At 43.9% G+C, this 15,240-nt stretch overlaps 1 protein-coding gene across 9 annotated transcripts in view; it reads left to right on the forward strand.

Moving 5' to 3' along the window:
* Window positions 1-4,613: 4,613 nt before the first annotated feature.
* Window positions 4,614-15,240, forward strand: part of HACD3 (3-hydroxyacyl-CoA dehydratase 3) — a 29,305-nt gene continuing 18,678 nt past the window's right edge. For 2 of the 9 annotated variants that reach the window (XM_081513835.1, XM_081513836.1), the window contains exons 1-4: window positions 4,614-4,864; window positions 11,047-11,089; window positions 13,183-13,256; window positions 14,220-14,384. In XM_081513835.1, the coding sequence (XP_081369961.1) occupies window positions 4,778-4,864; window positions 11,047-11,089; window positions 13,183-13,256; window positions 14,220-14,384 (369 nt within the window). In that variant the 5' untranslated portion in view covers window positions 4,614-4,777. Of the gene's footprint in view, window positions 5,044-7,950; window positions 8,032-11,046; window positions 11,094-13,182; window positions 13,257-14,219; window positions 14,385-15,240 lie in introns of all 9 variants that reach the window. The other 7 variants (XM_081513842.1, XM_081513840.1, XM_081513839.1 and 4 more) reach the window with 7 other exon arrangements.

The raw sequence follows: 15,240 nt of genomic DNA on the forward strand, positions 1-15,240 counted from the left end.
GTAGTTCAGCTGGTAAAGAACCCGTCTGCAAAGCAGGACACTTCGGTTTGATTCCTGGGTCGGGAATATCCGCTGAAGAAGGGAACGGCTACTCACTCCAGTATTCTGACCTGGAAAATTCCATGGACTGTATACTCCATGGGTTTGAAAAGAGTCGGACACGACTGAGGACTTTCACTATCACTATCAGGATGACTAAAATTTAAAAGACTGAAAATACCAAGGAAATAGAGCAACTAGAAAAAGCAAAAGAGTTCTAGAAAAACATCTGCTTCTGCTTTATTGACTACGCCAAAGCCTTTGACTGTGTGGATCACAACAAACTGTGGAAAATTCTGAAAGAGATGGAAATACCAGACCTGGTATACCTGGGAATACCTGATCTGCCTCCTGAGAAATCTGTACACAGGTCAAGAAGCAACAGTTAGAACTGGATATGGAACAACAGACTGGTTCTAAATTGGGAAAGGAGTATGTCAAGGCTCTATGTTGTCACCCTGCCTATTTAACTTTTATGCAGAGTACATCATGAGAAATGCTGGGCTGGATGAAGCACAAGCTGGAATCAAGACTGCCCGGAGAACTATCAATAACTTCAGATATGCAGATGACACCACCCTTATGGCAGAAAGTGAAGAAGAACTAAAGAGCCTCTTGATGAAAGTGAAAGAGGAGAGTGAAAAAGCTGGCTTAAAACTCAGCATTCAAAAAATTAAGGTCATGGCATCCAGTTTCATCACTTCACGGCAAATAGATGGGGAAACAATGGAAACAGTGACAGCTTTTATTTTATTGGGCTCCAAAATCGCTGCAGATGGTGACTGCAGCCATGAAATTAAAAGACACTTGCTCCTTGGAAGAAAAGCTATGACCAACCCAGACAGCATATTAAAAAGCAGAGACATTACTTTGCCAACAAAGGCCCATCTAGTCAAAACTATGGTTTTTCCAGTAGTCATGTATGGATGTGAGAGTTGGACCGTAAAGAAAGCTGAGTGCCGAAAAATCGATGCTTTTGAACTGTGGTGTTGGAGAAGACTCTTGAGAGTCCCTTGGACTGCAAGGAGATCAAACCAGCCAGTCCTAAAGGAAATCGGTTCTGAATATTCATTGGAAGGACTGATGCTGACGCTGAAGCTCCAATACTTTGGTCACCTGATGTGAAGAACTAACTCATTGGAAAAGACCCTGATGCAGGGAAAGATTGAAGGCAGGAGAAGGGGACAACGGAGGATGAGATGGTTGGATGTCATCACCGACTCGATGGACATGAATTTGAGCAAGCTCTGGGAGTTGGTGATGGACAGTGAAGCCTGGCGTGATGTGGTCCGTGGAGTCACAAAGAGTTGGACATGACTGAGCGACTGAACTGACTGACTGACTGAGAACAACTAGAACTTTCAAACGTTGCTTGTGCGAGTATAAATTGATCAAAACTCTTTGTAAAACTGCCTAATAGTATCTACAAAAGCTCAACATACATAGTCTATGCCCTAGCAATTCCATTTCCAGGTATTTACCCAAGAAAATTGAGTAGTATATCCACCAAAAGGCAAGTACATAAATACTCATGGCTAAAAATGGAAAACAATGCAATGTCTATCATCAGGAGAATGGACAATTTGTGATAAGTTTATACAGTGAAACGCTATACAAAAACCAAAAAAGTATGAACTGTGTTTACACACAGTATGAACTGTAAAAGTATGAACTGTAAACTGTGTTTACAACACAGATAAATCTCAAATACATTACGTTGAATGAAAGAAACCAGACACAAAGTGTACATATGTTGATCCCATTTACACAAGATTCAAGAATAGACAAAAACAACTCTACGGTGATTGAAGTCATGATAGTAATTATTGGGCTGTAGGGAAGGGTAGACAAATGTATATTGACATGAAAGAACATATAGTATGCTAGAAATGTTCCAGACCTTGATCTGGATAGTAATTAATTATACAGGTATAAACATTCAAAAATTCAGCTGAAGTCAAATATTTAAAATTTGCCTGGTTCCTATACCTCAGTTTTTAAAATGTGCCCTATATTGCATTTACACTGAGGTAAAAGCAATGCAATGAAAGTACTTTTATAATTTAAAAAATATTTTATTTTTAAAATTCAAAGCTATCAAGGTTGCTGTTTTCATTATGTCATAACAGGAAGACTGTATCACCTCCAACTGGTTTGCCTACTACTAATTCCTCCTCACTGACTTTTTTTTTTTTTTGCCCAGTATATATGTGATTTTGCAAATCTCCTGTAACAAACTTCCTTGACTCCTCTGTGTCTGTGGGATAGAGTACAAACAGCTATTAAAACAGACTTCCCCCATCCATTCCCTATCTGTCTTTCCAGACCCAGGGCAACTTCTCTTCTCCATGCCCTTAACCCCCGGTATGTGTGCGTGTGTGCTCAGTCCCTCAGTTATTACGTTTGACTCTTTGCAATCCCATGGGCTGCAGCCCACCAGGCTCTGTCCACAGGATTTTCCAGGCAAGAATACTGTAGTCTGTTGCCATTTCTCCCTCCAGGGGATCTTCTCCACCCAGGGATGCAACCCATGTCTCCTGCATCTCCTGCACTGGCAGGTGAATTTTTTACCACTGAGCCACCTGGGAAGCCCCCACTTCCCCACATGCAGAACCTTCCATATCTCTTCAACTTTGGACTCCTGCCCTGTGGGTCCACTGCCCTACCTCTGCTTCTTCCTCTATCAAATTCCTCCTCATATTTCACAGCCCAGCTCTCAAGGATTTGTTCTCAAATGTCTGCTACTGGTTTCTACAACCCTCAGCTCCTACCTTCCTGCCTCTTTGTGAGCTCAGCACATTTCTCATACTGAAACCCTCTATGTTTTATATGATACTCCCTGAGCTAAATGTTTTCTGAGAACTGACATCATTTCATCTCTGGATCCCTGTGCTCAGGACTTTGCTAAATAAATGTGTGCTACCAGATTGAATTATAAAGTTCAATTTTGTCCCAGATTTCTGGTTTTCATTGTCACGTTGCTTCCTATCGAATTCTTCGCTGCAAGCCGACTTGGGGCTGAAGTGGATACAGACGCGATAGTTTAAATTGAATATAAATTAGTGTCCTCTCTAGTTCGCAAGGAGATACAATCAATCCATCCTAAAGGAGATCAATCCTGGGTGTTCATTGGAAGGACTGATGTTGAAGCTGAAACTCCAATACTTTGGCCACCTCATGCGAAGAGTTGACTCATTGGAAAAGACCCTAATGCTGGGTAGGATTGGGGGCAGGAGGAGAAGGGGACGACAGAGGATGAGATGGTTGGATGGCATCACCGACTCGATGGACATGGGTTTGGGTAGACTCCGGGAGTTGGTGATGGACAGAGAGGCCTGGCGTGCTGCAATTCATGGGGTTGCAAAGAGTCGGACAGCGACTGAACTGAACTGAACTAGTTTGGGTTTCCTATTTAAAGAGATACAAGTCTCCTGCGCTGTCCCATAGAATAGCCATTAATTTGCGACTATTTAAATTAATTCGGAGAAGGCAATGGCACCCCACTCTAGTACTCTTGCCTGGAAAATCCCGTGGACGGAGGAGCCTGGTAGGCTACAGTCCCTGAGGTCGCTAACAGTCGGACACGACTGACCGACTTCACTTTCACTTTTCCCTTTCATGCACTGGAGAAGGAAATGGCAACCCACTCCAGTGTTCTTGCCTGTAGAATCCCGGAGACGGCGGAGCCTGGTGGGCTGCCGTCTATGGGGTCGCACAGAGTCGGACACGACTGAAGCGACTTAGCAGCAGCAGCAGCATTTAAATTAATTAGAAGTAAAGGTAATTAAAAATTCAGTTTCTCAGTCTCTTTAGCCACATTTCGAGTAGTCAAAAGCCCCATGTGGGCAGTGGCTACCGTTGTGGACAGCGCAAAATGGAATATTTCCATCATCGTATAAAGTTCTATGGGAGAGCGTTGGAAATCTTTGGCCTTTACGCCTCCTCTCCTCTCTTAGAACACTCTTCCGTCCTCTTCCTCGCTTTCCCACCGCTTCCCTTATAACCATCACCATACTTATTATGTCTGTAATTACTTGCGGGTTTTAATAGACTGAGGGTTTCAAGACGTCAGGCACTGTGTCTTACTCCCGAATCTTCGGTATTTTATCTTTGCAGCCCAGGCACATAGCAGGCGCTCAACAAATGTTGAATTAATGAGTGACAAATGGGAGGAACCTTCCAGATACACCAATCCCAAGTCCTTTCTCTATGCTGATCGCTTCTTCATGAGTCTCCAGCGTTTTTCAATTTTTACGCTTATTTTTAACCGTCCTCCAGCAGGTAAGAGGGAACGACAACGTACTAGCCAACTCCCGAGGCATTCACGGCGAGCCGCTGCGCCACGCGCTCCTGTGGCCGCCCAGCACCGCCCCCGCACCGCCCCCGCTCCGCCCCCACCCCGCTCCGCCCCCACCCCGCTCCGCCCCCACCCCGCTCCGCCCCCACCCCGCTCCGCCCCCACCCCGCTCCGCCCCCACCCCGCTCCGCCCCCACCCCGCTCCGCCCCCACCCCGCTCCGCCCCCACCCGGCTCGCCGCGAGGCCAGGAGCCGGCGCCGCGCCTCCTCGCTCACCACTGCGCAGGCGCGGTCCGCGAGCGTGGGGCGTCTGGAGGCTGCGGACTGCCGGCACTTCGGAGCGCGGGGGTTTGCGGCCTTCGTCTGACCAGTTCCAGCCGCGCACTACCTGAGACAGCGAGGCGCAGCGAGGCGCAGCGAGCCGCTCTGGGCAGTATAGTCATGGAGAATCAGGTGCTGACGCCTCACGTCTATTGGGCTCAGCGGCACCGCGAGCTGTATCTGCGCGTGGAGCTGAGTGATGTGCAGGTAAAGGCCGGGAGGCGGGACGTGCGCTGGGTCTCGGCTCTGGGGACCCGTCCTCTTTGTCCGGAGAGCCAGCAGCTCGTCAACGGGATCCAGGACGCGGTGCGCTCTGGGCGGCCAGGCCAGAGCACGGGCTGGCCCTCATCAAGGCAGACCCCGGGTGCGACCCCCTGAAGGCTTAGGTACCTTGGGTGCTGCGTGAGCCCCGCGCATCAGAGGCTGCCCCGGCAGCCTCTTTGTTCGCAGTTTGCGGCCTGGGGGAGCCCGAGCCTGGCCCTGGAGGCCTGGCTGTCTGGATTCGGGTTTGCCGAGGCCCTTCGAGGCGTGGGATGAGCTCGTTGGGTCGGAGATGCAGTGTGACAGTGGCTTGCCTGGCCGCGGCTGGACGTCCAGCGCTGGTCTTAGAGGTCCAGAGGTCCCCTCGGACCTTCGAGAGGCCCGCCGCTGCCTCGGGCGTGGGGGGGGGGCACACCCACCTCCCAGCCCTTCAGTTATGGAAGTCATTCTTGTTCATTTTAAAGTCCAGAAGACCCCGAAGGAGTGATTTCCCCCCACTCTTCTGAAGACTGTGGGCTCACGTTTGCTGAGTTGCATACAGAACTTCAAAATTATCTTAACTCACATGGAGCATTTATACTTGATCTCATTGACTTCCATGTGAACAAGCTGAGGCTTCCTAAATGGTGGCCATCTCAGGACCTATGTACCCCTCTGTCTCTGTCAAAACCATCCAGGATTCCCATCGTTGAGGAGCTGAAGTTTTTAGTCTGGAATGTTCTTTCTACAGTCGTTCTTACTCGCTACAATCCTTGACATCTATGGCACTTTATAACCTCCTTCACTCCGGGTTAACTCTCTCTGCTTCTGAGTCAGGCATTTTTATTCAGTTCTGTCAGCCCATCTGGCATATTGTCTTGCAAGGTATAGGTGATCTTTGATTGTAGACTTGAGTTTGTTGAATTTAATCTTTGCTTCTGGAATATAAACCTGTTTTCTTATTGAAAGATAGGTAGTACTGGCCAGAATGCTTTAGGCTGTGACACTGTATGCTGTGTCGTTTAATATGTTAAACCAGGCTGAAGTATACTTTTACCTCAGAGGATGAATAAATGTTCTATGCAGTGTTCCTCTACTATGCTTCAGGGTGTTTTAATAAAAAAGGAAAAAGGCAAAATCTTTGTAGATGGGGATCAAAGTCTCTTTCTAGAGAGAATTCTAACAGTAGTCAGTAAGAAAAGTATGGACCTTGTGTCGTGGCAATGTCTCTTAGATATTGTTAAGCATTTTGTAGACCAGTTAAACTCAGAGACCCTCTCTAGTTGTAATAAGGATGTGTTATCCTGGCATACTTCTGGAACAAACAGAAAAGCTGTCTTTAGGGGAGGTAGGGTGGTGTTGGTGGGGAAAAAAAATGTAAATTTGTTGGGCAAATGAAAGCATCACACTTAAATTTTTCCTGAAAGTTCTAAACCTTTTAGTTAAGAAACATGAACATATATGTTAATTGTATTTGGTATATTTTCAAATAGGAATGTATGTGTTTGGAATATCTTGTAGTTAAAGAAATGTAAAGGTGGAGGGAAAAAATGGGATTTTCTTTTGGAAAGAGAAATCCTTTTTTATTTTTAGGGAAAAAAATAAGTATTTTGTCCCCAGTTGAATTTTTTTTTTTCCCTTAGATTTCTCGTCTGTAATTCTGAGGCATCCATTGGAGCTACCATTAATTTTAAAGTAACATGTCAGTATCATTCATAAAAAGCAATCCCCTACCATGTGTGAAATGCTATAGATTTACAGTGAAGAGTCAGACAGACTCAGCTTCCCAAGGGTATTCTATCTAGGAGGAAGGATATTATATACAAACCAAAACTGCTGTGCATGAGTATGTTTATTTATAGATTTGGGGTTGAATAATAAACCAGGTCCCTGGTGTTAAAGGAATTTGTTACCTTTCTTTTATTAATTCCCTGGTGGCTTTTATTAATTCTTTTATCGCTTCATTGGTGGCTCAGACGGTAAAGTGTCTGTCTGCAATGCAGAAAATCTGAGTTCAATCCCTGGGTTGGGAATATCCCCTGGAGAAGGAAATGGCAGCCCACTCCAGTACTCTTGCCTGGAAAATCCCATGGGGGAAGGAGCCTGGTAGGCTACGGTCCATGGGGTCGCAAAGAGTCGGACCTGACTGAGCAACTTCACGTTCACTTTCACTTTACAGAAATAAGATGAAGTATTCTTGTCAGACTGAAACTGGGAGAACTTTCTGGAAAGAGGACGGCATAGACTTTCAGATCATCTGAAGTCAACGCCCTATAACCAGAGACTGCCAGGAACACGCCTCTAGTTAAACAAGTTGTGTTTATTGCTCATATCAGCAAGGGAGAGCATACCCTGTGGGCTAGCTCATTAGAATGTTAGAACTGATTATAGGATTTGGACTTTGGTGACTGAGGGATAGACTAAGGAAGCAAGGATTCACTTTAGATTAGATACTGTCAGAAAACGGGAGCAATGCTATGGTTGGGTATCTGAATAAATCATATATAGAGAAGAGAGACTAGAACAAGAATAAAACTAATTGGTAGAGAAGTGGCAGTCACTTATTTTGGCCGAGAGGCAGGGTAACTGATATTTTGTGGGTGGTAGTGTTGCCATGTTTTTGTCTGGGCTTATACAGAATTATGAAATGGCTTTATCTCATTTTATCAAGGTACTCTGTGAGATTGTCTATAATAGCAGAATAACATGTCCTGGCTGTGAATGCCAGGCCAGCTTTTGAATGTCAGAGGCTGTTCCCTTTTGAAAAACTTCCCAATTAATTGCTCCATGCATGGCCTGTAGAACCGGTGATTTTGGCTTGGGATGAAGCGTTTGGTTTATTTGCTTAATGAAGACCATTTGTGGAGTACCTGCTTTTGTTGCACATTAAGCTGGGTTGTGGGTTGTCGACAGTTCTCTATTGCCCCCTGCTTTCTGTAGCTTATGTGTAAGGGAGTTTCAGTGTTGAATTCCAGCTTGGGGGCATCAGACATGCTCCCTTCCCAAGACATAGAGAACTATCAGGTTTTCACATCTCTCCTCTGTCTTTGGAGCTGTAGGGCTAGTGCCTGATGAGAAACCACCACTGATGGGAGAAGAATAAGACTTCATCAGCAGCTGTTTCTGTGTTTGAGGTGAGCAGTAGCGAACACCAGTCAGAGTCCATTGCGGCTAAGGCATGGTTACTTTCAGAATAAAGTTAGTTTACAGGACAAGCATGAAGGACAGATTTGTGCCGGCAACCATAGTTGTTAAAGCATTTGTTCATTTTTCGAGGCTTTTGTTCATTTCAGTTGTATGAGCGCTGTGTGTTGAGCTTTGTTTGGGAGCTGTTTGAAAGATGCTGTTCTTGACCTTACCTAATAGAGAGTCTGTTGGAAAGAGTTGGTTCCTTACTCTTCCACTTAATATCTGGTGTCCGTGGATTATTCACTTAACCTTTGTGAGCCTCAGTCTCTTCATACAAATAAATGTGAATAATAACACCCAATTCACAGGATTGTTTTGAGGCTTGAATTGGATAATAGATTTGAAAGTGCTTTGTGAATTCTAGTATGCTACTCAAGTGTAAAAGATTATTATTGTGATACTAAACCTTAGATGAGAAACACAAAGAGCAATAGAACAGAATAGACTTATCCATATGTGAAAACTTATTGAACAACAGTGGTGGCTTTACAAATTAGTGGAGGAAAGGGTGAACCATTCAGGAGATTGTGTTGGGACGACTGGTAATCCAAGTGGCAAAAAGATAAGATAAGATCTTGTCTTATGCCATACACAAAAGTCAATCTCTCCATTTCTGAGTCCTTCAGAAGGGACTCAGTTGGGTGTTGTGGCTTGGGATCTCTCATGTGGTTGTTCAGATGTCATTTGTGGTTGACAATGTATGATGACCTGAAGTAGACTCTTCAAGGATGTCTCACTCACCTTATTGGCGAGTAGATATCCATGAGTTAATCGTCCACCGAGGATACATGGGACTACTTGAGTGTTCTCATGCCATGGTGTCTTGAGTTTGCCCAGAGCAAGCTCAGAAGGAAGCTGCAGTGCCTTTTTGACCTAGCATGAGAAGTCACATTGTTCATTTCCACTGTGTTCTATTGGTTACACAGATTCCTGATGTCATTTGGAAGGCGATTACACAAGAGTATAAATACCAGGGGGAGAAGATCATGGGGGGCCATCTTTCAGGTGGCAACCACAGCAGACTTCTACTTGCATTTCCAGAAAAGAGAAAGAGAAAACATTCTCCAATTCATTTGATGATGCAATTATAAGAAAGGGAAATTATAGGCCAATCTCATTTATAGACATAGATGTTAATTTTTTTTTTATTGCTTCAGCGTCTCTTCCTTCCCAGTTTTGAGCTTGTTTCTGACAAAGTTTTTTTGTTGTTGTTGAAATATCTTCCTTAATTACCAACACCTTTGGAGAAGCTGAACCTTACATGCCCAGTGTACTGCTGGGTAGGAGTTGATGGTGGTTTATTTGCTAAGTCATGTCCAACTCTTACAACCCCATGGACTGTAGCCCGCCAGGTTCCTCTGTCGATGGGGTTCTCTCCAAGCAAGAATACTGGAGTAGGTTGCCATTTCTTTCTCCAGGGGATCTTCCTGACCCAAGGATTGAACACGGGTCGCCTGCTCTGCCGGCAGTTTCTTTACTGACTGAGCTACCAGGAAAGGAGTTAGCATCTAAAATCTGACTCACAGAATGCTTAATGAACTGTGGGCCTTGTGCTGTGGCTAGAGCTTAAACCCTGGCTGCACACATCTTATGTCTGAGGAGAATAAACTGCTTTTTTCCCTTTTTCCCCACAAACTCCTTTTTTCCCTTCCAAGTGAATTAGAATATGGGGAACACAGAGTAGGGAAAGAAGTGACCTAGATAGGAAATGTGCCACTAAGACATCCCAGCACTCAAGCTTTCACGATAATAGTCACACTAAAACCCTGTTTCCCTTATAGAGGAACCATGCCCCTGAAAGTATAATGTTTTTCTTATAAAGTTCCTTAATTCCCTCTCCCTGGCACAGAGAAGATCATCTGGATTATTAGCCCCTGTGGTTGAGCTTCTCAGCCTCAAGTCCATACTCTCACCGGGAAGGTTCTTGGCTTAAAAGCTCCCTAACCCAGCCTTCATGCTCCTTCTTTTCCTAACACTTGGCTATGAATGAAGCATTTAGGCTCCCACTGTTAGAATAAACGTCCCCTTCACCTTTTCTCTGTCTTGTTTGTTTTTCTTTTATGCAATATGGAACACAGAGAGCAGAGCCTACAGAAGAAGAGTAAATGAACTAGTTACGGCACTGGAAACATGCTGCTTCTTGCCTGTTAATTTTGATCTGGGAGTTAGGATGCAAACTGTTTCTCATCCCCTGAAGAAAAAAAGAGTTAAATTGCTAAAAGGCACATAGCAACTTCTGGGAATAAATGAACAACTTGGAGAATTTCCATCTCTTCTAGTCCTGGTTTGGATAGAGGTTAAGAGAGCATGGAGCCTAAGACTAAGGGACTGCACATTTTCATTTTCATCCAACTGCCTGTAATCTGCAACCCTTCGCTTAACATACAGGAATTAATTTGTTTTTCCTGATGCAGTATGGGGGTCACTCCTGGTAAGGCTGTCCCCAACTGTTCTGTTCCCGCTGTGCTCACTCTCTTCTTAAACTCCTGTAACACTTAACTTTTTTTTACTACTCTTTTGGTCTTGAGCATATGTTACTTGATACTATATTGTTTCTTCTCACAGGATCTGACTCATCTGTTCTACTAGATTCCCTGCCTCCACAGCTCTGGGACTGAGTCTTGGAGATCTGTGTATTCCCCCATGGCACCTCACACGGCACCATGTACCACTGACCATGAGTGCAATGGACTGATTCAGTATATGATTGCTCTGTGCAGCAGAGCAGTTTAGGGTCTTTCTTGCCGGAGCCTGCAATCTCACATGTGTACAGATAGATACAGAGAAACCCTCCACAGAGATGGGAGTAAATGACCGAACATATTCTCTGGAGGAAGCACAGGGCAGGAAGGTTGAGTCCCCAAGGTGGAAGATGTAGGGAGGGAAGTAAGCCACTGGTTTTAATTTGATTTTTCTCTTCATTAAAATGTCCTTCTTGCTTTCTTGGTCTCTTTCCACAGAATCCTGCCATCAGCATCACTGAAAATGTGCTACATTTCAAAGGTCAGTATCTGGGCAAAGGTTCCAGGCCTCTAAACAGTTAAAGAGACATTGTGATGGTTGCTTTTTATTTTTATCTGTTTATTTTACTCACTCTCTATTGATGTTCACCTTTCTGATACTCGTGGGGTAAGTTATATTGTTTTGAGGTATATGATCAGAGAGCTCAGTAATTTGTTTAACATCCCACTTTCCCCTGAGAAAGGTAGTAGATATAGCAAAATGGTATCCTAGGTTAGAAATCAGGAGATTTATCTTTTAGCTTAAAATTCTGCTACTACTTTGGACAACTTATTGATTTCTGTGGGCCTATAAAATTAGGATATTGGGTTATAATCTGTGTTTCTTAAACTTGAAGATCCAAGGACCCCTGAACATATATCTACAGGATCCTCTAGGGCCATAGACCCTAGATTGAGAGACATGTTAAGAGTTACATATGGTCACTGTAAGTGATATTTGACTCCATTACACTTGTGAACGCAGTGGCAAACAGCCACTGAACTCATATAGTAAGTATTACGTGATTATAAGGTAGCCATCTAAATGACTCCGAATATGCTTCTTTTTAAAAATATTAGAACAAAACCAAAAAATAGAAATTTTCTTAATGAGACTTTGTGGCTCCCTGATGTTATACTTACAGACCAGTTTAATAAACACTGTACTTTAGATGATATCTGACGCCTTTCCAGCTCTGAGAGTCTTTGATTCTGTGAATTCACCTCCATCTCCTTCTTAGTTCATCAGCAAATTTTCTGCTGAGCCTGAGAGGGTAGGTCTGGATTCATTGATACCCAGTGGAGTGGGATTCTCCCTGCTGTCTCTCTATTCTGGTTCCTTGGAATGTCATTAGTAAGTGACTGGGGTTATGGGAGATTGAAGAGTTTCTGCCTTATATGAGGCTCCATCTACCTTAATATACTTATGTGGAAACACAGCCTGGCTTTTGAATCTACTTTTCCAAGTGAGAGTCATGGTGGTAATGGCTCAGATTTTGGAGGGAGCTCAGCATTTGAAAGGAAATTAAAATGATAAACATGTATGTTACCATGTGGAGCTTTCTAGACTGTCCTACCTTAAGGAATTTATGGTCTTAGAGAGTAGCTACCTGTAGCACATAATAGGCAAATCTTACCACACATGATCAGATGAGGAAAGATAAGCCCAAGAGTTAGAGGGCAGGGCCATCTCATAGTCACTGGCTTCTATGCATGGCAACTGCTTCCTTTGGGGAAAAATGCCATGTCAAGGCACAGGAATGGCATGATGGTCAACCTGAGGACTTTCCTCCTAGTTCCATTTGTCCTCTCGGGAATGAGCTGAGAAAACATTATTTCTCTTTTTTATTCCGTTTGGAATGTGCTAAAGGAGCAGTCAGCTGCTCCATTGTCTGTCCTTGGTTGTGTGTGCAAGTTGCTTCAGTCGTGTCTGGCTCTTTGTGACCCCATGGACTCTAGCCCCCCAGGCTCCTCTGTCCATGTGATTCTCCAGGCAAGAATACTGGAGTGGGTTGCCATACCTTCCTCCAGCGGATCTTCCTGACCCAGAGATCGAACTCATGTCTTATGTTTCCTGCACTGGCCGTCAGGTTCTTTATCACTGGTGTCGCCTGGAAAGTCTCCCATCTCTGGTTGGAAGGTGTTAAATTTAGAATTTTCTTTGAGACAGTACATGAGACGGTCCATGTACCCTGCAGCTTTCCTTAACTGCAGTCAAGAGAATACACCTACTTGACTTTTCTCTGCTGTGGATTCAGAGCCAAAGTAAATGTGAATGTTAAATTTATATAGAGTGTAATCTTTGGCTTTGCTTTCTGTATTCTTTCTTCTTGTTTGTTATTTATACTGGCCATCATTTTGGCATCATTAGAAGATTAAGTAAATATTCTGCAACTGATCACCAGAAAGTCATAAGGAGATAAAATTTTGTTTAGGATTTAGCTTTCATCTAGCTGTTGAGTAGCTCTGCTCACAAGCCCCCACTCACTTGGCAGGACCCATTAATATTTGCATACTTCTGAAAGAACTGCTTCAAGGTAACATTTGAATGGCATTGCTCTGTTCAAGTTCACAGCAACCCACATTTCTTTATAGCTCAGGGGCATGGTGCCAAAGGAGACAATGTTTATGAATTTCACCTGGAGTTCTTAGACCTTGTGAAGCCAGAGGTATGTTCTTTCCTTCCTTACTTCCCTTTCTATTTTAAGAAATAAATACTTATAGTTTTGTGAAATGGGGGCAAGCCTTATGGGGAAGAAGAAGATAAACCTAAGCAGAATATACTTTTGTTTGGAACAGAGCCCAGGTGTTTGCCACAGAGTAGGAGGAAAATTGGAGAACCTGAGTTGAATCTGGGCTCTCTCATTGTTAGTGGTGTGAAGAAGGTTCCTCACTTCTTTGCATTTCAATTTTCTCATATGTTACATGAAGGATTGGGTTAAGTGGATCTCTAAGGTTCTTTCTAGCTGTGAGTTTCTTAATAGTCAGCAGTGGTTTAAGGGTTTCTTAATAGTCAGCAGTCTGGGGCTTGCTTTGGAGGCAAAGAGAGAGGCCATACAGAGAAATAATGAGCTGAAACAGCCCCTAAGAATTGGAGTTAAGTTGAGAAGGCTCCGTAGTGAAAGACTGCTTGTAAAAAAGCTGTAACTGATACAGTATAGTTCTGGCCTTGATGCAGGCCTTTCTAAATGCTGGAAACCACTGACCGTTTGAATTGAATCATCTTCGTGGGAAGATTTGGAAGGCAGTGGTGTACTTGAGAAGGTGGTTGGATGTAGTGCCTGGCATGATGTAGATCCAGTAGGGTGTTCAAGCTAATTTCTGCCGAGATAACCAAGACTATCTCCCTTTCTTATCAGCTTTCCTCCTGTGTCCTCAACGGACACGGGGGGTGGGAGGGTGGGGTGGGGGTGGGGAGGGAACCAGAGCAAGACACTGCTGTTCTTAGCAGTTCTTCCTCGTACCAGCCCTTGGTCTAGATGTTCTCTTTGCCTCAGGACTTTTAGGAACCGAGAAGGAACGGCAGTAAGTATCATGCAGCTTCTCTGTACAGCCACAGTGGTTTGTGCAGTTTCAAGGGAAGGAGTCGGGGATAGGAAAGGGCATTCTCACATTCTTGCTTTCTCTCCTAGCCGGTTTACAAACTGACCCAGAGGCAGGTAAACATCACTGTACAGAAGAAGGTGAGTCAATGGTGGGAGAGACTCACCAAGCAGGAGAAGCGCCCACTGTTTTTGGCCCCTGACTTTGATCGTTGGCTGGACGAGTCTGATGCTGAAATGGAGCTCAGAGCCAAGGTCAGTAAGGATCTGGGATCTAGACAGAAGTCATGAGGAACCCAAGTTATTTGGGCCACCTCAGATATCTATCAGGATTTGATAGAATAAGGACAAAAATATAAATTCACTGAATGACCTGGAGACGTGGTTTTATAGAAGTATTGGTCATGTATTTTGTAGACTATTCCTCAGTTGGGTTTTGTTTGATGTTTTTTTCATGATTAGCTTAGGGTGATGGGTTTTGGGTAGGAAGACCACAGAGGTAAAGTGCCATTCTTATCATGTCATATCAAGGTTGTATACTCTCAACATGACCTACAGCTGTTGATGTTAATCTTGATCACCTGGATGTGATTAATTTTTGGTGGATTTCTCCACTATATGGTTTCTCTACTATAATGTTACTCCTCTCCTTTCTTTACTGTTTTCTTTGGAAGGAAGTCACTATGCACAGTCCACACTTAAGGAGCCAGGAGTTATGCTTCCCATTCTTAGGGTGGAGTATCTGTATACTTTATTTGGAATTCTTCTGCATGGGAGATTTTTCTTTTCTCCTTTGTTTATTGTCATTTATTTATATCAGTATGGATATCATCATTTATTTATATCAGTTTTGTTTTATAGTTTGGGCTGTAATCCAATACTGTGTTATATATCTTGGTGCTCAGATTGTTCTATCTTTGGCCACTGGAAGCTCTTGCATTTGGCTCTTGTGTCCCTTTGACACAACTCTATCATCATGGGCCTTTTTTTTTTTTTAAGTGCATCCTTAATTTCTGGCACTGTAAGCTGCTCCAGGTTTATCTTGTATATTCCCAGGCCTGTTCTTTTTATTGCAGAATGATAGTGGAAACCAGGATCTGGGTGATCTGGG

Source organism: Giraffa tippelskirchi, chromosome 7 (assembly GCF_054371585.1).
Source record: "Giraffa tippelskirchi isolate mGirTip1 chromosome 7, T2T-mGirTip1v1.2.pri, whole genome shotgun sequence".
In the NCBI taxonomy this organism is placed as follows: Eukaryota; Metazoa; Chordata; class Mammalia; order Artiodactyla; family Giraffidae; genus Giraffa; species Giraffa tippelskirchi.